Source organism: Crocodylus porosus, unplaced genomic scaffold (assembly GCF_001723895.1).
Source record: "Crocodylus porosus isolate Cpor-Errol unplaced genomic scaffold, CroPor_comp1, whole genome shotgun sequence".
Lineage (NCBI taxonomy): Eukaryota > Metazoa > Chordata > Crocodylia > Crocodylidae > Crocodylus > Crocodylus porosus.
This window is the reverse complement of record NW_017728931.1, coordinates 54,904,590-54,927,150: the sequence shown is the minus strand read 5'-3', so window position 1 is coordinate 54,927,150 and position 22,561 is coordinate 54,904,590. Positions and strand designations below refer to the sequence as shown.

The 22,561-nt window shown below is 42.3% G+C and overlaps 1 protein-coding gene across 1 annotated transcript in view; it reads left to right on the top strand.

The window, feature by feature from the left end:
- The window catches only part of FGD6 (FYVE, RhoGEF and PH domain containing 6), a 99,475-nt gene that overhangs the window by 41,004 nt on the left and 35,910 nt on the right, over window positions 1-22,561 (top strand). The window contains exons 3-7 of the mRNA XM_019545060.1: window positions 516-657; window positions 5,415-5,482; window positions 5,576-5,606; window positions 18,779-18,930; window positions 21,419-21,575. Of these exons, the coding sequence (XP_019400605.1) occupies window positions 516-657; window positions 5,415-5,482; window positions 5,576-5,606; window positions 18,779-18,930; window positions 21,419-21,575 (550 nt within the window). The remainder of the gene's footprint in view (window positions 1-515; window positions 658-5,414; window positions 5,483-5,575; window positions 5,607-18,778; window positions 18,931-21,418; window positions 21,576-22,561) is intronic.

Sequence of the window (22,561 nt, the reverse complement as noted above, 5' to 3'; positions counted from 1 at the left end):
GTATGAGCAGGACTGGGGGGGAGTGAGGGGCACTAGCAAAGTTGGGGGGGAGGCATAGAGGGCCTTTAATTTTTATCACAGATTTTGGATTTTTTAATCAGAGAATTTGTGATGATTTTTTATCAGGGAGAACCAGGATCCCTGGGTATGAGAGAGGACTACATTAGTAGGAGCAGCTAATTGGCAGCAGAATTGCAGGAAAAGGCTAGCTTAATTAGTAGAACATCAAGACCATTAAAAAGGAGAGAGAGTCACTAACACCTATGGAATGAAGAGTTGAGAAGGAATCTGGTAGAATTAATGAGTCGTTAATTCAACTGATGCTCTTGCACCACTGATGAGCAGGTCTTTTTTTTTTCAAACTTTGGATGGAGGAGAAATCAAAGGGGAGTGCAAACGCACTAGTGCACCTCTAAAATTGCCCCTGCCAATTGCTATGATAATGGAGAATTCTTCAAATAAAAATTGGTCTAAAATTATGCTGTTATAAAACCACTATGAATATCTTCTTGCAGGCCCTCAGAAGAACATCATGATGATCCCAGTGTGACAATGGGAGATCTTCAGTCAGATGATGAGATCATGAACAGCTCTGATGAAGATGATGACACGAACTCTGATTCCAGCAAAGGGGAACTTGATCCTCAAGATAAGCAGGTGTGTCTGATTTTTTTTAAAACTATCTGTATTTACTATTTTTTAGTTTCCCAGAGCTTGAAAAGGCTTTGTTTGATATCGCTATATAAGATGCTTAAGAAATATATTTCTGTTTAAATATAAGGATTTTTTCTTTTCTCTTCTTTTTTTTTCCTTTTGATAAGTTAGCAATATTTATCTTTTTAAAACTTCAAATTTGCTCTGGATTTGCAAGTCTTGGATGTGTTAATGTGTGCTTTCTTCATAAGGTCATAAAAGAGTGTGCACTGCCTGGTCTATTAGTTCATTCTTGATACCTCTTTAAGTCTGTGTGAAACAGGCAGGCTTGACTGGCTTTATTTGCATGTATCAAATTGCACCATTAGTAAAATATCAATTTCATGGGCCTTCAGGATTCTGCTTGGTGCACTGGAAAACACTTGAAACCGCTGACCAAGATTGGGGGGAACCAGTGAATGGGGGGCTAGACCTGCTATGGCCAGTCCAAAAGCAGCTCAGCAATTTGAAGGGGTAGGGGTAAATAAAACTATTACAGAGCTGAAACACTTCTACACTGTGTTGAGAAAATGGCTACTTTAATAACTTCTGTTTTTCCAGGCAACACTTAAATTAATATGTCCTGCCACATGTATTTTTCAAATAAGTTAACTGTTTTTGCCGCATGTGTAGTGTAGACACTGTCTTTCTGGCACTGAGGGAATAAAGCATCCTGCCTCTTAACTGGTTTTCAGCTTGTGCTTTCCTGTAGCTTGAAACACCAGCTCCCTGTATTGGAATTAGTGTTGAATCCCTATTTCTCGGTTCTAACAGCAAGCTTTGGCCCTCAGTCATAGCCTTTCCTGCTTGTATCTACTCCTCATGAAGCAGATGACATTAAAGAGGTTTTTACTTGTCTACTGATTTTATTTTGCTGGATTATTATTCATTTAAACTTCTCAATTCACTGGCGCAGTACAGTGTTTATTTTGTGGATTCATTAGAAGAACTTTTTGGAGGCATTTTATTTGTAGGCATTCTAGTGGGCCTGTTCTGCCTTAAGTGTCCTAGTGTATGTAAGCCACTAATTTGCATCAAGGGCCTGGTCTCTCCTAGCTTCTCTGTGTACTGGATAGGATAGTTTACAAGACCCCTCCCTGCACTTCAGTCCCATATAGTTCTTGTCTGTTGTTCCTCCTTCAAGCCGAAGGTGTTCTGGTAGTGTAATTACTTACTCTCTCTTTAAATCAAATGAGCATCTGGGGTATTGTCCATCTCTCACCCTTTTGTGGATGACCTTTATCTTCTCTCATAAGCATTAGAAGCTCCCTTCAGCCTTCCAGTGTAGTCTGGCCTCTGTTTGCCTTCTGACCTGCTGGGATTACTGTTTCTTCACCACCTTCCAAGTGAACTATCCCTTTGCTCCACAGTGGAATATTATGGGACAGGATTGATACAGATTTTATGTTGTTAGAAGAAAAAAGTTTAAGTAGGTAAAACCTTGTAACAAGTTTGAATTTCCTACTAGTGCTCTGAACTCTGATTTTAGGGAATCAACATTTCTCTGGAGAAATGTTTGGGAAGGGAGAAAGAGGAACAGTTTGTTTTGATGGAAATGATTAGAATTAAGTGCATTTGTATAAGCTAACTCTTCTTGATAAAAAAATCTTTTGCAAAAGTTTGAGAGAGATTTCTAGGAATGCAGAGTTGGAGCACGTATTTGTTATGAGACTTCTCATATTTCATTGAATGTTAGCTGGCTGTGGTGCAGCTCAGAACGGGTGGCTGAACCATCTGTTTTTTAACTTGCTTCAGCTGGCCTATGCTGGCCTATGGCACATGGATTTGACAGCTGGAGATTAACTTTACTAGCAATCTGCTGCTCACCTAAAATTTTGCTCACAATTTTTGCAGCTGTAGAGGAAAAGGAAATTATCTTTACATCAGTGATCAGCTGTTTAGTTATTTTTGTTTTTCTTTTGTTTTGTTTTTCTTTGCAGACATCCAGACTTAAGTTTATGCTTTTTATCCAGTATAGTGGGTACACTAAATGTTTCTTCAAATACAATGACTGAGGAAGAATGCCTCACTTTTCAGTTGAGAAAAATCAAGAGTCAAAACTTTGAATCCTATGCTTGACTAAAAAAACACCAAGGGGGACTTCAGCATTAGTTGTCATGAAAAGCTTTATTCCAAATGGGGTCAGAAATGATGGGCAGTGGTATCTTATTTTGAACTTTAATTTGCATTGGTATTTTACAGTTGCATCATTTAAAAAAAAATTATATTTCATTTGTTAGTTACCTAGTGTTGGCAACACATGCTTTGTTGATTCTCTTTTCCATCAAGATATAGAAAGTTTTGTACCATCGTCTTGTCTGAACTAATGTAGTTTTAATGATGAACTGGCCTTATGGCAAATACACATATAACTTGTATCAATGGCAGACAGACCTAGAATTTCACTCTTAGCCCATGGACAGATGTACATTTGAGACACTCCAAATTCTGCTCCGGTCTGGTGTGCTTAAAATTCGGAATGCTTCAGGATATGGACAAACATTCAGCCAGAGTGCTTTTGAATCGCTGCAGTGGCCTGCAGTGATGTGCTCTTTGGTCGGGGGAGGGTGACAAAAGTGTTGCTTGGTTATTTAGGTCTGCCCCCAGACCCAGGCAGTTGGGAGGAAGAGTCAGATTTACAGCCGATGCATGCTTTCTCGTGCATTCAGGCTCTGGTCTCCCAGTTCCAAGCATAAAGTGCCATATACAGGGTCATACTCTCCAACCCTGAAACTGGAGAGGGGTTCAGTTGCATGGGTCTTGGACTCCAGAGATTGCTAAGGATGGCAGTATGCTTCCCACTAGAACTGGGAGATCCTGTTTAGTCTCTACTGTTCTTTTGTCCCCTATCAAACCAGGAGATTAGAGGCAGGTCAGGTTACTTCTCTCCAGCCCCGGTGTTGGAGAAAGGAATTCCTTGAATGATTCCTTGTGTGAGATTGTCAAGGATGACAGAGTGCACAGGACAGCACTCATTGGCTGTTCACCTGACCTGGCTTCAGCCCCTCCCCCTGTATGCAGGGGGAAGGGCAGAGCACTGTGGGATGCTGAGGGACCCATCAGCTCTCCTGTTGCACTCTGACTGTCCAGACATTCCAGGAAGTGTTTAAAAAAATTTTTAAAAAGCACTGCAAAGATGTTCCTCATTTTTTTAAGGATCACTTCGAAGTATTACAGCATGTCTGCATGCTTGCAGTTTGGAGCACTTCAAGCATTACATCCGTCCAGAGCCTTAATGTCTTCTTTCAAAGGGGTATTTCATTTTTAGGCCTGCCTGTCAGTATCATGGATGCTACAATTTGATTTTAAGCTCTCAAGAACTATATGCTGGTTTCTGTTTAAAGGAGAGCTAGGCATGAGGTGGTAGTGTTCAGATAGTTTATACCTGTGAAACAATGGTCTACATACAATGCTACTGATTCCAATGAAGTGTGGAGCCAGGGGGAGCGCACTGGCGCAGTTGGATGCCCCTTTGATTTCTGAGCTGCTTGGCAGCAGTAGCATTTCTAGCTGGGCAGCAGTGAGAACACGAATAAACTTCCTGGCTCATGAAAATCTACCTGATTTCTTCTAAATTTAACCCCTCAGATAGTCACAGTTTTGTTACCTGTTATTTCAGTGGTTCTCAACCTTTTTAGACTCAAGGCACCCCTCCATAGATTTATGAATTGGGCAGCACCCCATTTCAAACACTAATTTATGTATTATAACGCTAACCTCCTTGCAGAGGGTCTAGGCAGCAGAGGCTGAGGAGCCTGAACCTCCATTTATTTCCTCATACCTTTTCTCTTTATCTCCTCATTCTGAAAAGTGTCTCCTAGTACCCCAGAGTGCCATGACACTCTGGTTGTGAATCCCCTGTTCTATCTCTTCTGCTTGCTTATTGCATTAGGTAATGCCTTGTGACACCAGAATAATAAATGTGTAGTATATGGTTTTAATGCCGTATGATGTTGAAAGTACGTAGCCTGGAATAAAAATGTACAGCATGATAATCACATTACTATCCTTTCTTTGGCATAGTGCTGAAGCAGGAAAAAAAAGAAATAATGTTGCCATCTTATTTTTAAAACAATTAGCAAATTTATATCAGTGGAATGATATCTAAGGTTAACAAGAATTTATTACCTGTACTTTATTGCAACAGTGAATATGATTCCACCAGAACTTCAGATGGCTGTTTGTTCTATAGGTTACATATTTGATTATTTATGATTTATTAATCCACATCACTTCTTCCTCCACACCCTATTTTAATTGAACCTGAATATATAATAGATATAGTCCCAGCCAGTAATTGGGACTGGCACTTGGCAAACTAGAACTGCTAATTTCTTTTTTTATATGACACACACAATTAGGTTGCATATAAACATCGTTCTGTCATTGTGCCCTTCCCATCTATTTGTTTACTATACCTATGTCCTGCACCATGTTAAAATTTTGGCCCTAATCCCATAAATTGCTTTGTTCAAATGGATATCTTCACTTATGTAGCTTCTTTGGGGCTCCATGGAAATTCAGGGTCCATCTTTGTGCTGTAGCTTGCATGGCTTATAGTACTGGTTTCCCACCCATGGCCTTTATGCTGCGAATTTTTTTTAGTAGGAGATTTGGGAGTGGGGGGTAAAAACATTGAGTTTGAGGCGTTACTTGCTTGAAACTGATCTTTGTTACATGTGTGTTGTGAGCACAGAATAATGTTATCGTTTTATTTGCAGAGTAAGGCAGCTGAAAAGAAAACAAAAGTTTACCATATCGCTAAAGAGATCATGAGCTCAGAAAAAGTGTAAGTGTCAGTTCTGAACTTGATACTTATTTTGATTTATTTCAGTACAACAGTTCAAATGTAATGGTTTGCTTTTTGTTGCTTTTCAAACAGGTTTGTGGATGTGCTAAAGCTCTTGCACATTGTAAGTATCTAGTAACATTTGTTCTGTTTAATGTTAAACCTGTATGTTGTAGTCTAGTGAACTTCATTTTCCTTAACATTTCCTCATTTAAAGCAACCTATTAAAACATATTACATGGTAGTGTAAGAATTACTGAAAAATTCCTAGCACTTTTCCATAAGTAGACTAGATAAATATATTAATGTTCCTCTCCCTACTCCCCCGTGCCATGATGCAAATGCAGATTTTAATTTAATAGAAGTCTGACTGAATAATAATATATAGTTAATCATTTTAATTTTGGGTAGTATGGCAATAAACATTTTTCTTTTGTAAGAATGTTTCATAAAACTCAATAGCTTTTATTATAGACTCCATATATAAAATTACTTATTCATTAGATTATTTTCCCTAGGCTTTTATACTTCATTTGCTACTGTCAAATTGTATGTTTAGAACTCCAGGTATTCAAATTGCCTTACCTGGGTATAACAGAAGTCTATATAGTACCAATGTCCAAGGATGGAGATGTGCAAATTAATATTTATTCAAGTCCAGCTAGTGCCATTGTGTATAATTACCTTGTATGCCAGATATGAAACAATCATATTTTAGGGGTGTCCGTTGTAGCCGTATTGATCTAAGCACATAGGCAGACAAGATTAAGTGGGTAACTGTGATATCTTTTATTAGACCAACTGAATAGTTGGAAAAAATGTTCTTTGAAAGCTCTTGGGCACAGGTATCCTTCTTCAGGCATTTGGAGAGTCTGCTGGTGTTCTCTCGGGGGTCAAATAGAAACTTAAGCCAATATGCCAAATGCAAGTCTGTGAAAATGCAAATACATGGCAGGGAAGATCGGAGGGGATACGAGTTAATGGGTGTAAGACAGGTAGGTGGGGGGGGGAATAAAAGAGGAGACTGTCCACAGGTGATGAAATGTTAACTGGTAAAATGTAGAGAGGTTACTTGGTTATTGGATGGCAGGCAGATTGTAATGTGCCATAAGTCCAGTGTCTATATTTAATCCATGATTTTTTGTGTCTGGTAGATTTATGAAGTGAAGTTTGTAGGCTTGTCTAGGAAAGGTATTTTGTAAATTCCCTTTGAGGATTAAAACTGAGAGATTGGGGAGAGAGTGGTTGTCTTGTGAGAAATATGCACTCACAGGTAATAGAGTATTTTTATTTGATAGATTTTTGGTGTGCATTCGTTCTGGTACACAGTGGTTTGTTTTTTCCTGTGTAGTTTCTATCAGAGCATTCAGTGCACTGGATTAGATGTATTACATTTCTGGAGGTGCAGGGGTAAGATCCAGGTCTAGTGATGATTCTGTTGTGAGAGTGGTAGAGATGTGTTGGCAGGCTTTACATTTCTTATTCCAGTAACTGGAATTATATCACATTATAAACCTGCCAGCCATCCAGTAATCCCAGGTAACCGCTCTACATTTTACTGGTTACAGTCCCTTCTTTTGTTTCCTGCTTCCCCCGCTCCCCCTCCCCCCCCAAGCTATCTGTCTCTCCCCCATTAACTCCTATCCCCTCTGATCTTCCTGGCCATGCAGTTGCATTTTCACAGCCTGCATTTTGCCTATTGGCTTAAGCTTCTATTTAACTATAGAGAGAACAATGGCAGACTCTCCCTATGCCTGAAGAAGGGTGCCTGTTCCTGAAAGCTTGCAAAGAAATTTTTTTTTCCAACTATTCAGTTGCTTTAATAAAAGATATCACAGTTACCCAAATAACCTGGTCTGCCAGCAAAACAATTGGGTATTGTAAAAACAACGACAAAAGATGAAAGGAATAGTAGTACCTAATGAGGAGTTTAGATTTCCATTGGCATATGATTTGGGTGTCTAACGCATTGGAAGACCATATAGCCAAAGTGTTAAGAATAGATTGTGTAAGCAAGTACATTGATGAATAAAATGTTTTAAATCAGAGCAGTGTACTGATAAAATATAGTTTCTTATCATCATTACATTATCCTTACCTTCATGTTTTTCCAGTCAGCATGTTGAGTACAGTTTATTTCCCACGGAGGAGAAGTAGTCTTTAACTAATGATTATCTTGTGCAGCACATTCTACCAGATCAGACACAGATGCATTTTTTCCATGCATCCCCTTGAATACAGGAAATGGAAATATTACTAGAATACCTGTTGACATTTTTTTCTTTCCCTCTTGAGTAATTTTCTTCTTATAATATTAGGATTTGAATTTTTTAAAAAGTCATAGCAGGCAATGATGGTTAATTTATAAATTGTACTTGCCACTGTACTTTAGTACAAGCCTCAATAATATTAAGTACTGATTGGAACAGAAGAGTTGGACAGACTGAGTGATGGGCTGAGAGTGTTTAAAATAGCCGAACCTTCAGTTATCAGTTTTTAATCGTTTGCCAGCTGTTAAGTACACTTTACGGTGATCACTACTGTCCGTCTCTGTCTCGCTATAACCCATAAACTATTTGAGGTTGTGATTGATTGTACTGTGCCTTGCACAGGGGTGCTGTGATCTTAATGGAGTTTAGCTCTGATTGATTGTAATATAGAAAAGCATGTACAATTTAATCTGGAAAATCTGCACTCAGAACAGGGCTCTCTGGGAAACTTTTTTTTTTTTTTTTTAATTTTTAATCATTAAAAAGAGAGCCATCATTCCTCTTGGCAGAGTTTATGGGAACTGGTATTGTGTTTAAGTAGAAGAGTACTGCTGAAGGTTTTGAATACTTTTATTCCTTGTATATCACCTGCACCTTTTTCCCCAAAACCAGCTGGGGAAAATTGGGGGTGCACATTATATGCAAGGAAAATGGATTTGCATGGGTCAGGAAATTTGGTGGAGGGGAGTAGTTCTGGGAATTAGTGCTGCCACTGTTCCTTTCCTTCCTCCCCTTTCATACCAAATTTCCATACTCATGGGGATCCCACCACCACCTGTGCACTGAATTGGGCTGATGCACAGGGTTGGTCCATGGCCTGAACCTGGCATGCTGGTGTCCATGACAACACATTTTGGTTCTGGGGCTCTGTGCTGGGTTGGATCTGGCACACAACTGCAGAGCCAAGTACATGACTGGAGCCAGTGTGTGGCCTTGGACTTGGCATGTGAGGTCAGAGCTGGTACATAAGGTCAGTCCCAGCATATGCCCCTGGAGCTGATATGTAGAATCAGATTTGGTACATGGCCCTGGACTAGACATGCCAAGTCCAGTCCAACATGGTTATGGATCCAGCATGTGGTCCCAAATTCGGTGTGTTGGGTTCAACCAGCTTTAGAGCCAGCATGCGGGATCAGACCTGGTGCTTGGCTTAGGGTGTGTATTATATCCAGGGGCATGGTATACATGAGAATATATGGTGTATATTCCAAAGATAGTAAGCTCTTAAAAAATAATTCAGAAAACATGTTCATAGAACTTTTGCATGCCATTCCAGTTCTGACACGCTCCATTGGTTCCTGTTTCAGACTTTCAGAGCCCAGGCTGAGAGTGCTAGGCTAGTAGTTAAAGCCTTGATCCTCTCTACCTCATCACCAGGGATCCGGTTTTTTTGTTTTCTGTAGAAAAATGCTGGTTTTCCTTTTTAAAGGAGAAAATCACAGATTTTTTTTCCTTTGAAGGAGAGAAACACAAATTTTCTTCATTGACGCAGGAAACAGCAGGTTTTCTCTTGCAGACGGCCAGCTTTCCGGCCTGCAAGGAGCTCTTTGGGCCTCAGGAGAATGGGGGAAGAGTGAATGGAGGCAGGGGGTGCCACGAGCCTGTGCATATGCACGTGGCTGAGATACAGCCAGGCAGGACAGTGGGAGAAGTTCCAGTAGTTGGATACAGACAAGTCTATGGAATGGGGGTAGGGGTGGAAGGCTGGAGCTTGGGGACTGTTGGGGGTGGGGGAGAAGGGGAGGATGTGTGTGTGTGTGCCTGTGGGTACCTGCTGGCACTGGGGGAAAGAGTCTAGATGCTGGGGCTGGGGCTGTGGCAGGGCAGGGTGGGGTCTGACATAGTGTTCAGCGTGGCCAGTGAGCCCAGATCAGCATTGTTGCTAGGGGGATCTGCTTGGAGGTGCCTGCCCCTCTAGCAGGGAAGGGGGTGGTGGGAAGCTGTGTGGCCAGAAGCACAGGCAGTGACCAGGGCACCACACTGCCCTACCACTAGGTGGGGCTGGAGCTGAGGATGCAGCATGGCAGAGAGGGCCAGAAGTGTGGTTCTGGCCCGGGCCACGTTGTTGGCAGCTGGAGGAGTGTGAGGGGCTCCAGGCAATCTCCTGCCCGCAGTGACTGTGGCAACCCCTGCTCATGGAGACAGCAGCAGAGTGAGTCCAACTCTGGCACAGGTTGGAAGGAAAAAGAGGAGACACCAGTGGCACCGCCTTGCCCCAGCCTGGGGCTTCTTCACTGTGCCAAACATACTGGCCATGAGCAGCACCCCTCCCCCCCACCCCAGGGCAGTGTCTCCCAGTTGCACGTGGCCACCCCTGCCCCTGAGAGCATGGGTACCTCCCCCCAGTGGCTCGGCTACACAGCTCCCTGCCATCCCCAAAGGACACCCCCTACTCCCTTCCCCCACTGGCATCCTGTCAGTCCGCATGGGGCTGGCTAGGATGGGGGACAGCTAAGGACCCCCTCTGGCAGGGCTGGGGGGTGGGGCAAGGGGCTGTGGGTCAGGAGTGAGGGGCACCAGCAGGGCTGTGGGAGGAGGGGGAGGAACTGAGGGTTGGAAGTGAGGGGCACTGGCAGGGCCAGGGGTGGGGGCTGTGGCTTGGGAATGAGGGGCACCAGCATATCAGGGCTGCTCAGTGCCACAGAGTAGCTGGACTCATGTTGTGGTGAGCAAAGGGGGCAGGGGGAGCTCTGGTTTTCTATGATTAAAAAACCAAAATCAAATGCCAAAATATATAGGTATTTAAAATTGATTTTATTATAATGATTGAGGCACTGATAAGCTTCCAAATTGCTTTAAAATTGTAAATATATCAATAAAACACTGTGTTCAGCTGATACATATACATATATGTGTGTGTGTATATACACACACACACACACACACACACACACACACACACACACACACACAGAATTATGTTTCATTTGAATTGTGGGAAAACATGAATTTTGGCTTTTTTTAAATCTAAGAATTGTGGGGGGAGGTTAATCAGAGAATCTGTGATTTTTTTTAAAAAAAAAAAGAGAAAACTGGTATCCCCGTGAATCATCATCACCCATAATAAAGACTTTGCACACCAAGTGAGGCCTCGGTTACACCTATGTAATCCTTCTGCCTTTTACCTGTTTGGAATTCAATAAGAAGTATTGTGAATGCACAGAATGGCCCATTCTCCAGTCCACTCAGACTTAACAAAGCTGGCCCAGCAGCATGTTTAGGAATAACAGGTGTTAAAAACATATTTCTGTCACTGTAGTCAACAATTACAACTGAATGTGCGCAGGGAGCAGGCTTGCTGGTTAAGGAGGTGCCATTTTAAAACTGGTGCTTTTTGGATCCCTTAATGTGAAAGAACCAGTAACTGAAGAACTGAAATGTAGGTAAAAGCTGATGATCAGGTGCTGATGAGGCTAATTTTGCACATTTTGTTGCTTATATCACCCACATTGCTTCAGATGGTACTGCTTCTCCAAGCAATTGTAGAACCCATCTGAGCTCTCCAGAACAAACTATAAGTGCTTAAGAAAAAATGTTTGTGATATTATAAAAAAAAAAAAAAAAAATGCTTGGGTTTGAGGCATTTACATAATCTTACAAATTAATCTAAGGATTGCTACTGTTATAAAGGGTACTTCTCGAAATAATGCCCTGTACTGACTGCACACTGACATTCTCTAGTGCATACTCAGTCAGTGGAGTTGTTCTGGGGATGAATGAACCATGAATTGTAATCCCAGCTCCTGTCTCTCTCTTTTTCTCCCATCATAAAATATTTAGGCCAAATGAGTGAGCAGCTTGGCAATATGCATCTTTGTGGGTCAGTTTGTAGCTGGTTTGTAGAGGGGTGTGTGTAAGTGAGGAGAGGATGCAGGAAGTGATTTTCCTTCCCCTAGGGCACTTGCCCAAAAAACAGCTGTCATCTGGCCCAAGGAGTAAGCAAGCTAGCCAACTACTGCCTGAACTGTTCCCTATCGCAGGGAGTCTAAGCCACATACTTCCTGTCTACCAGCAGAGCAGGGACACAGCTCAACATGCATCTTTCACTATCTAGTATGGTGGAGTTCTTTTGCACTGGCAAAATAGCTCCCTCTGCAGGAATCAGGGGGTGCAGGTATGCTTCTTGCTTTTGAGACTTTGTTCAGTCCTGTGCCTGTTCAGATGAACAAAGAAATCTTTTAAACAGAGTCGAGGGCTGTGTCCAGGCAAGCAGAGGTGTGTGCTTGCAGCAGCACAAATAGTAGCAGCATAAATTTGTGCCGCACTACACACCCCTGCATGCGTGCTTTTGTTTTTGTTTGTCCCACCTTGGGCAATTTGCCTGTACCTAGCTCCTCCCAGCTCCTGGCAGGGCTCTGTGCTATGGGGAGGGCTGTCTGGGGAGCAGCACATGGAAACAGGGGAGCAGGCAGCCTAGGCTTTCTCATTTCTCCCCCATCTCTGCGTACTGCGGAGCCCCTGCGCTGAGGCACGCTGTACCCAAGCCAGTCACATGTATATGAGAGGGAACAAAGGAGAGGTGGAAAGGGAAAGGGAAAGCAAATGAAGGTGCTGGGCTCAGGCATCCCTACAAAATGGTAGATGTGGCAAGAACATACGGTAATAAATATAGACCAAAAAAGCCCAGACACATTAAGTTAAGAATACTTGACCAGACAACAGTACAGCAACAAAGTATTTGTAAGGAATTAAACTACTTGAAGTAACTGAGCTTTCTTGTGATGTATTGGTTACCCTATTGAATAATATCATTTCTGCTATCTGTAAGAGAAATGGATGTCATTAAATTCACCTACTGATGACAGTGAGAGATGTCTTCGTTTCACCATAGAGTGAATGCAGTCTGCTTCAGGGAGCAGTTTCTGGCCTCTGGACCATAACTATTTTATTCTTCTTGAAAGGAAAAATAATCCTGTTAAACTGAGATGGCCATATATGTGTTACATATTGAAAAATCTTTTAAAATACAAAGAATGAGTCTTAGAAATCACTTTAACATTGTTGCTGTTTTGCTTCAAACAAAATGCATTTCTGTGGCATTTAAGATAACTGCTTTGATAGAGTTCAGTGAAAACAGATATTTCAGTAGCCATATATTCTAATGTACTTGAAAAGGTGATTGTCAAGTGAGTTATCTCCTGTGATTTGTATGTGAGCATATCTGATACTGATCACTGAATACCTGCTGTCCATTTATGCGCACATTAATAATGATTTATGTTGTGAAAGTTGTGCCTGCTTTTCTTTGAATAATGTGCAGATTAATTTAGAAGGAAATGAGCTAACACATCCAGTTACTTTTTCTCTTATTCCTGAATTAATGCTTTAGTTAAATGAAAAATTGTCTTTGTGCTGAATAACGTCCATTGTTTTGGAAAGGAAGCTTCACATTTTTCCAGGCTCTGTGCACATGTACATAATGTTAACAAATTGGTACTTGTTGGATAAATGGTTCTGACAACAGATCCAGTAACCACATTCTTCTCACCCTTTTAACTTTCCTGTTTTTCTCATCCTATTCAGCCGTCGGGCACAGATTTTATGCCTGCAAACTTAAGCTAAATTCAAACTGAACTAGTGTGCAAGTGCTAGGTCATAAATACATTATAATATGCATATTATAACACCTGCACATTACTAATAATGGTTATTAGATCATTGTGGGGGATGTTGTTGAAACTTTACATCTTTATTTGTTTGATTAGCAATCTGGTTCTGCATTGTTTGCAGGCTTCATTTTTATTTTATTTTCTCTTGTTTTCTTTCTGTGGTGCTGTCAGTTTACTTAGTCATGGAGGGGGACTGATGGTTGGATATCTTGATGGGCTGAGTTGGAGTGTTGTTGTTGCCATGATGTTAAAGGAAGCGTGCAAGAGGAAAGGATTTCTTGTGATATCTTTTACTGGACCAGTGTGTAGGTGACGGAGAGATATTAGAACAAGCTTGTATATGCAAGGTTCCCTGAAGAAGAGCATCCAAAGCTTGTCCCACATCTTTTCCAACTATACAATTGGTTCAGTAAAAGGTATCACAGAAAAATACACTTGCCTCTTCATGATTTATTTTACATCACATGATGCATGATCCAGAGCCCATTATATTTAAGGGAGTCTAGATCAGGCCTGTGCAGAATACTGAGATCCCCTACCCCACAAGCTTTGCATGTTATACTAGTAAGGGATATAAATGGTCTTTAACCACAATTAAAACTTCTGTCTTATCTGCTGGATAAGTCTGACTCTGTTCCTCTTCCATTGTCTTGTCAGGGAAGAACCTAGTCTGCTGATTACATTGTATACAAAATAGCTTTTTTGTTCTGTGCCTGATTTAAAAATTCTTTTTTGTCCTAAGACACAAGGTATGTTTGTGGGAAGTGAAAAAACTTGTTCTGTTGGCCAAGCTAAAAAAGGAGCATTTATCAGCTAAGCTTAAAAAAAAAAAGCATATATCAAGCATGTATTATTCCTATGGTAGAGTATGTGTGAGTTAAAATAGTACTGTCTATTTTTTTATGTTAAGTGTTGCAGTTATTGGTACTAAACATAATGCATTTTCTCTGAAACTCTTCAGGATTCCTCATTTGAAGTTTTTAGTCATTGTAATTCCATGTCTCATTTCAGTGTAAGCAATTCCCTGGGGTCAGGAAACCCGATAAGATGCAGCTGGTAGACTGTGTCACTAGTCTGCGCAGAAGATGTAAAATGAAACATTTCCATGTGAATAAGGCCATCTGTTTTCAACACTAGCACAGTAGTTCTCAACTTATTTCCTTCCCCCATTCACTGACCTCAAAAAACACCTGCAGGTTTTTTTTGCTGCATCCCTACCCCATTTCAGAGTTTGTTACCCCAGTGACCACAGAATTAGGTCAAGGCAAGAAAGTATGCTGTGTGCCAGAGTTTTTATACGGCTGTTGCTGGGAGATGATGAAAGGATCAGAAATTAGGTGGATAAGCCCAAAAAAATGGGAGCTGGGTCCTAGAGAAGGGTGCTAGACTGATGTAGCCATAAAGATGGCTGTCAGGCATATTCTCCTTTCCTCCAAAAGCACTTGGCTCCTGTTTGGGGAGGCCACATAGAGCAGTGAATCTCAGCCAGGGTGCTGCAGTACCTTGGGGTGCCATAACAGTCTTTGAAGGGTACCACCTAGAAGAGGAGATAAGCAAGATAAGTGCAGGCTCTAGTGAGGAGTAAATGTAGGCTCTTTCCTTCCAGAAGGTGACGGGGTAGAAATGCACCTTACAGACTAATTAAAGCAGAGATTCATAATATTTTATGAGCCTGAGCTTACTTCATCAGATGCGGTGAAATGACACGCACAGAGAAGTTTTATCAAAGAGAGAGAGTGATTTGACCATAAAAGAGAGGGGAGGGAGGGAAGGAAGAGGGGGTCAGTCCTGGGAGAGGCAAAGTAATACACTCATACAGACAAAGGGGTCATAAAAACATATCCAGCTATTGGGATAAAAATCTGTAGTCCCATAAAATCCATAGTCCCGTAGTCAAGACCATACTTAATAAAAACAATGCAGTCTGCAAATGATTTCTTGTTTCACTATTGTGCATTCAAGTTGGTTTTTAAAGTTTTTTTGTTTTAGAACAGCTCCTCTGAGGTCAGCAATGGACTATCCAGTGAGGTTAAACCGTTCTGCCAGAGACTTGTGTGCCTTTCTGCAACTGGTGTTCATTCATTCATTTATCCATGTATAGATTGGCCTGACTGTCCAATGTAGGCAGCAGAGGGGAATCATAAGCACATATATATCAGGGGTGGCCAACCTGCAGTACAGGTACTATAAGTGGCCAGGGCAGCCTTAGTATGTGGCAGATCGGGGAGGAAGCACAGTAGCAGATAGGGCAGGGAGCAGAAGGCAGAGCAGCAAGTCAAGCAGCGGAAGGGAATTGGAGTGACTCATAAGGAAGGTGCAGGGCTAATTTGTGGCATGCCTGCCAAGTAGATTGGCCCTCACTGACATTGGTAGAAGTGCAGGTGAATGAACTTCGGGTATTTATAACCCTTGTTGTTTGGTCTAGTGATGTGGTCTGTATTAATGAAGAGATGCAGCTTGCATCTATAAGCCTTGCAAGGCCTAGTGCTGCTGCCACCTTGTCCTCCTTCACCACTACTTCTACTCCTTTCTCCCCACCCCTCACTGCAGTGCAGGCTCATCCCTGCTAGCTGCTCTGCCTCCTTCCCAGTCCCTCCAAGTAGGTAAACCAGCCATATAATAAATAATTTAGTTTCTGAAATAGGGTGCTACTCAAGTCCATAAAAGTTATGGAGGGCTGCCTCATCTAAAAATATATAATTACTGCCATAGAGGCTGCTGCTTTCTTGACAGCTTTTACTTCTTGTCATTTTAAACATCAGTTTAGCTCGGGGATAGGGAATCCGTGGCATGCGTGCCAATTAGCAGTGCACAGACATTCTTCCTCGGCATGCCTGGTGGTGTACGAGGAAATTTGTTTAATATATATATATGGGTGGAGTTAGGAGAACTCAGGCAGGGTCAGGGATGTTGACCTGTGTTCTGCTGACCCCACCCCTTGTCCCTGGGCTGTGCCCTCCAGCCCACCCAGCCCCTGGAGGGGAGCTGTGGGAGGGTGAGGCCAGGGCCCAGGCAGATGCTGTGGAGGGCTGCTATGCTGGAGGCTTCTGGCCAGCTTGGCCCCAAGCGTTGCCTGCAGCAGCTGTTCCAGGGACACAGGAGGCTCCTGTGGCCTAGCTCTTGCACCTGGGGGGTGGACTCTGCCCCAGCTGTGCTGTGCCCAGTATGCAGGTAGGCCAAGCTGGGAGCCCCCTGAGCCTGGCAAACTGCCCTGGCCAGGCAGCATCTCCTCACAGGCAGGGCAGCTGCGGCCCATCCCCACAGAGCTGTGTGGGCCATGCCCCATCTTAGGTGCTGCTGGGTGCCCCTGCCTGCCCACCCACCGTGGCCCAAGTCTGCAGAGCCCCGGGGGAGCCCCTGCTTCCCACCTGGCCCCTGCTCTCCTCCAGCTGCCGCCTTGTCAAGGGCCTGGCAGGGCTGGCCTACCTACAGTGCCTCCCCTTGCACCTGCTTCTCCCTTTGCCACCCAGACCCTGCCCTGAGCACCCAGCCCTGGCACTCAGCACCCTGGTGCTGCCCTCACCCAGGTGGGATGGGGCATCTGTCTGCCCAAGCCCTGGACCCAGGCTCCCCCTGCTCCAGGACCATTGGGGAGGCCTAAGTGCCCTGACCCTAGTGGCTGCTTCTGGGATGTCACTGCCTCTACCGGACACTGCCCTGGACCAGCAGGCCTGAGCCACAGCTGGTAGCGTTGGGAGTCGTAGGTGGCGAGGGATATACCCTCTTCATCCTTTTTTCTCTTTTCTTTCTCTTTCCCTTTCTCTCTTTTTCTTTTCTTTACTTCTCTCTCCTCTTTTTATTTTTCTCTCCTTTTTTCTTTTTCTTTTCTCTCCTTTTTTTCTCTCCTCTCTTTTTGTCTCTTTTTCTCGTCACCTCTTTTTTCTTTTCTTTTTTCTCTTTTCTTTTTTCTTTATTCTTTCTCTCCCTTCTTTCTTTTTCTCCTCTTCTTTTTTTCTCTCCTTTTATCTATTTCTTTTTTTCTCTCCTTTTTCTTTTTCTTCACCTCTTTTTTCTGTCTCCTTTTTCTTTTTTCTCTCCTATCACAACATGCTTAACCAGAAAAATACACCAGAACAAAGGTTACTGTAAAAACAAACCAAAAACCCCCATTTATTATTAGCTATATTGATATGCAGTGCATCCTGCCATGTAACCCCTGCCCTGGTTTTGTTTTTCTGGCATGCCAGCACTCTGGCACCTTGCAAGGTAGACATTGCATTTTTTTCAGCACTCCAGCCAAAAACATTGCCTACCCCTGCTTTAGCTCATGTTTTATATACAGCTATTCAAGGAAGGTATACCAGCATTTCAGTGGTCTTAAAGATCCCTGAAATTTTTTTTGTAAGTGGTGGAAAACATATCTAGCTAATGGTATTTCTCATCAGTAAAATCCTTCCCCCAATGAAGCCAAAACTCCTGCTTTAACAGAGCCATGATTTTCCTCCATTTTTTTGAGAGGACTAATAAATACGATGCTCCCTCCAATCAGGAGTTTATTTTAACACAGAAGGTGTACCAACTCTTGGTTGAGACAGTGGAGACTTTCTCAAGTAAGCTAATATGAGTGTAAAATGTTTTTTATAATAAAAAATAATCTGATAGCTCCAGGGTTCTCAGTTACTTATAGTAAACTGACATGTATAAACAAATTGCTGTAAATGGGAGACTAGATGTGCAGTAGTTTTATGAGACTACATTTTGCTCTAATAGATTTTTTTAATGTCCCTAAGCAATATTTTTGCTATATTGAATTCAAAATGTGCCTGTTTTCATAAACAACTCAGTTAAAAAATATTCTATCATCCTTTTGTCAGCTGGTATAATATTATCCCTTACAGAAAATGGTATTAGCTGTAACCTTGACATGAAATTACTTAATACTCTGAAAGACTTGTTAAAGACTAAATATTAGTAGTTAGTATATAATGAGTGCATCTACACATGGGCTTTAATGTGTACTAGCCTATTTTAATACACATTAAGTGTCACAAAGTGCTCTTTTGCTAATGTGGATTAAAATAGGCCAATGTGCCTTTTTCTAGTACCTCACTATGGAGCTGATAAGTTTAATGTGCATTAGTAAAAGTGCGTTAACTAACATGTAGACATGCCCCTTAATACTAATAATTATCTTGTGCCTTTCTTGTATATAGTGTCTGCACTATTTTATTTAAGCCTGTATTTTAAATGTGACTTCTGTATAAGCATACACAAGGGATGAGAATGTAAAGTTCTAGTATCAAACTGAAAGGGCTTAAGGATATCCCATGAGGTTGAGTTAAATTAAAGCCACATAGTAGTATAAGGCAGATAGTATCATCCTGACTTCTGTAATAGGAAGCACTGCAAAGAAATGCTGTTGTTGCTTGAAAGCCAGCCTCTAACAGGAGTTTTCTATCATCTTTGTGCTGTAACAGGATTTCCGAGACGCAGTGGCACATGCCTCCAGGCAATCTGGAAAACCAGTAATTGAGGACAGGATCCTGAATCAGATCCTTTACTACCTACCTCAGCTGTATGAACTCAATCGGGATCTTTTAAGAGAATTGGAAGAGAGACTGTCTCACTGGTAACTATTAATGAGGAATGCAATGTTCTTTAATTTTAATATTTATGGGAGATAAGCAAATCTTAACATAGTCACAAATGTTTTGTATTTTATATGACTTTTTTGACTCCAGAACTGATTTTTGAATGGAGGCAATGTGTATTAAAAGGTTTATTTGGTACTTGGGGGTATTACATGTGCATACATGCACACATCTCCCTGCTTGTATAACCACATTACGGACTAAAGCTAAAATTTCAAAAATAGGAGCCTAAAATTAGGCCCTTGGATCTGTATTTAGCATCCTTCCCCTCCTCCCCCCACAAAAAGGTCTGTTTTAAGTGCCAAGTGCTCAAACTTCATTGACCTTCATTGAGTGAAATTTTAGCAACCTAACTAAGTTCTTTTATAGATGTATATTCCCTTGAAAATTCTGTTCCTTTTCTACTCTTTAAAGCAAGGCATCAATCCATTAATACTACTCTCATTTAAAAAATAAAGCAGCAAAGAACTTGGCAACAAAAATGACATGCATATGTAAGTTACCCCAGGGCTGTCCAGCTGGCTGCCTGCAGGCCATATGTGACCCATGAGCAATTAATCTGTGGCCCATGAGATAAGCAGTTTATTCCAGCTCTGCAGCAAATCCAGTATTGAGCTAGTATGGTTAGGTCTACATTGCAGTAACCATAGCCCATTAAGACTCATCTGATTCAGCCTTAAGCTATATCACTTGGATGTGGATAATAGCTATGGTGTTTAGCATGGACTGTAAAATCTGTCTAAGAACCCAGCAAATGCTTGGTCTGCCTGAGCTGAGTTCCATGTTGCTGTTGCTGTATGTTTAGCAGTGATTGAATCCCTTCCAGTTCCAATAGGAGGACTCTCTTTGGCTGTTTTATATACCTTCATATAATTTGGGAGGATTTTCCCAGGTTTGTTCTCCTAGTAGAAAAACTTACCCACAGCTGCATGTACAGACAGTCAAATGCTGTGGCCCTGAAGAGCAGAGAACTTGCAGTGCTGCCACTGTCCTGTGAAGTGGGGTGTAGGGGTGTGGAGTGTGGCAGGCCTAGTGTACACATCTCAGCACACTCTGCAGATTCCCTTTGTCTGCCTAAGCAATGGATGGTAGCAGTGCATAGGACAGCCCTGATTGGCTGACCCAGACTGCCCATGGACAGCCTGTCTATCCCTGCAGCACGATGTGGGGATTATGAAGGAGGTGCTCTGCTCCCTATGAGTGATGCATTGTTTCCTAGGGTGCGATGCTGGAGGACTGTATTCTCTACTGAAAGAAGCCACAGCATGTACATTTGCTGCCCTAAAATAAACTGTCCTGGGAGTGATTTAAACCGTAGTTGTTCCTAGGTTATTTTTCTTTCGGAGCTGTTTTTTCCTCTGGGAGAAAGCTTGAACATCTGAATTCTCATTGTTTCTCCTGGGAGAGCAGTGACTCCCAGGAGAAACTGAACATGCGGTCTTTGGCATCAAAGTGATGACACCATCACTCCCATGGGAACAGTCATGAAACCAAACACTTTCAGTTTGAGACCCTTTTATTTGACAGTAACTACCTCCTTGGCACCAGTGGAGTCTTTGCTTCTAAGCTCTGCTCCAAGAAAAGTATGAACTAGGATCTTGGTCTCATACGTTCCTTTCCACTGATACAAATGAGAAAATTGAGGCAAGCATACAGGCGAGACCTTCATGATTTTTAAGGGTGTACTGGGTTACATAAAGATGTAAATAAAAGTCCTTGGTGGATTTTCTTAAGGGCTTGGGCACTAACTATGATTTGAATAGATTCAACTTAGTGTTTAGGTGCTCTTAAAAATCCCACAAGGCACCTATGAGTTAGGCCTCATTTTAAGCATCCTTAAAGCATAAGGATCCTTAACTACATTTTAAAAATCTGATCCCAGACGCATAGTTTCTAGTTCTGCTTATGGTACTGCCGCTTCTTCCCCACTCTAGAAATTGCAGTGTGTGGGTACAGCTTCTAGCCAGTGGGAAGCTGTATTGGGGCCAGGCAGCTTCCACCTGGGCTTGTGCCACAGCCAGAGATGGGAAGAAGCATGGCAGTGTGGACTCAGTTTGCAGATGCCTGGTCCCAGTGTAGCTCCACATGAACTAGAAGCTGGACTCATGTTGCATCAAGGGAGCAGAGGGCTGGAAGAAGTGGCGGCAGTGTAGGCACACCTCCCAGTTGCCTGGCCTTGTCCATGGCACAGGGAAAGCCTTCTTACTGCTCATGTGCCACTGAAGCCATGTGGACCATGTTGGACCAACACTGGAGTGTACTGGCCTGCAATGTGTGAAAGGTTGCCAGCCCCAGCTGTAGGTGACACAGGAAGACTTCCAGGAAAGGTCCTTAAACATTGGGTCGCTTTGCCCCTCAGGTCATTAATCACAGTAGATTAAAGTGAGATATTAATGTTTTGCTGTAGATAAGGCTTTGAGGAAAAATCTATTTGTAGTGTTTTCATTGCTCAGTTTTTATTTCTAGGATTGCTCATCAGAGAATTGCTGATATATTTGTGAAAAAAGGACCCTACTTGAAAATGTATTCAACTTACATCAAAGAATTTGATAAGAACATTGCATTGCTAGATGAACAATGCAAGAGGAACCCTAGTTTTGCTGCTGCTGTTAAAGATTTTGAGGTATCTTTTAATCTGTTCTTGTGGCTGTTTAGTCCTGGTGACCTTTTGTAAGACTGCAAGGATTATCTTTTGACTTGGTATTTCTTCTTTGTTTCTAGGTTCCAGTTGAGAATGAGTGGTGGGAGGGGGAGCTGGAATGTATTTAAGTATTGGATCTAGTTTTCCAAGAGCAGCTAGTGATTTTGCATGCCCAAGTTGAGATGCAGTAAAGGATCTTGGTTTTTCAGAAGACTCAACTGTTGCTAAAAAAAGAAAAAATAAAGGCAGGTAAACAAAATAACTAGTCACTCATAACACTTCAAGACTGGGTAAAATGTTGTACTTATTTAAACCTAAAGGATGCCATAGTCATGCAGAAACAGATTGTCATCATGAACCAGTGCCAGGCTCTTACTTAATCCCCTTACAACAGATCAAAGAAGATACATAAGCTCTAAATGCATGATCTAGAACAGGGGTTTTCAACCTTTTTGGATCAGTGTACCTCTGGTGGCTGGACATGGATCAGTGTACCACTGGCAGTCAGACACAGAGTGGGGGATAGTGCGTGGCTGGATGCGGAGCGGTGGCAGCTGCTGCATGCGAGCTTTCCCTTCCCCATTGGCCAGGTGGGTGGTGCCTGCATGGCAGTGCAGGATGGTGCTGTGTCCCCACCTGTCTGTGCGTACCCCCTAGGGCCTTGTCAAGTACCCCTAGGGGTACGTGTAGCCCCAGTTGACAACCCATGATCTAGAATAAACATCAGAGAACACTTGTCTTTGCCAAGATGACAAACCTAATTCCATCATGAAAGTATTGTTGAAATGGACACGTAAGGAACTGCTCAGATCAACACAATGCTTTTGTCTTTCCAAGCAGAAGTGCAGTAATTTAACCATGAAACCACATAGGACCTGTTGCTCTGCATACATGTGCTCACAGATATATGCCCACTTCATACATGCATCTTATTGAATGGCTTCTGTTTTGTTTGTATATGTGCACAC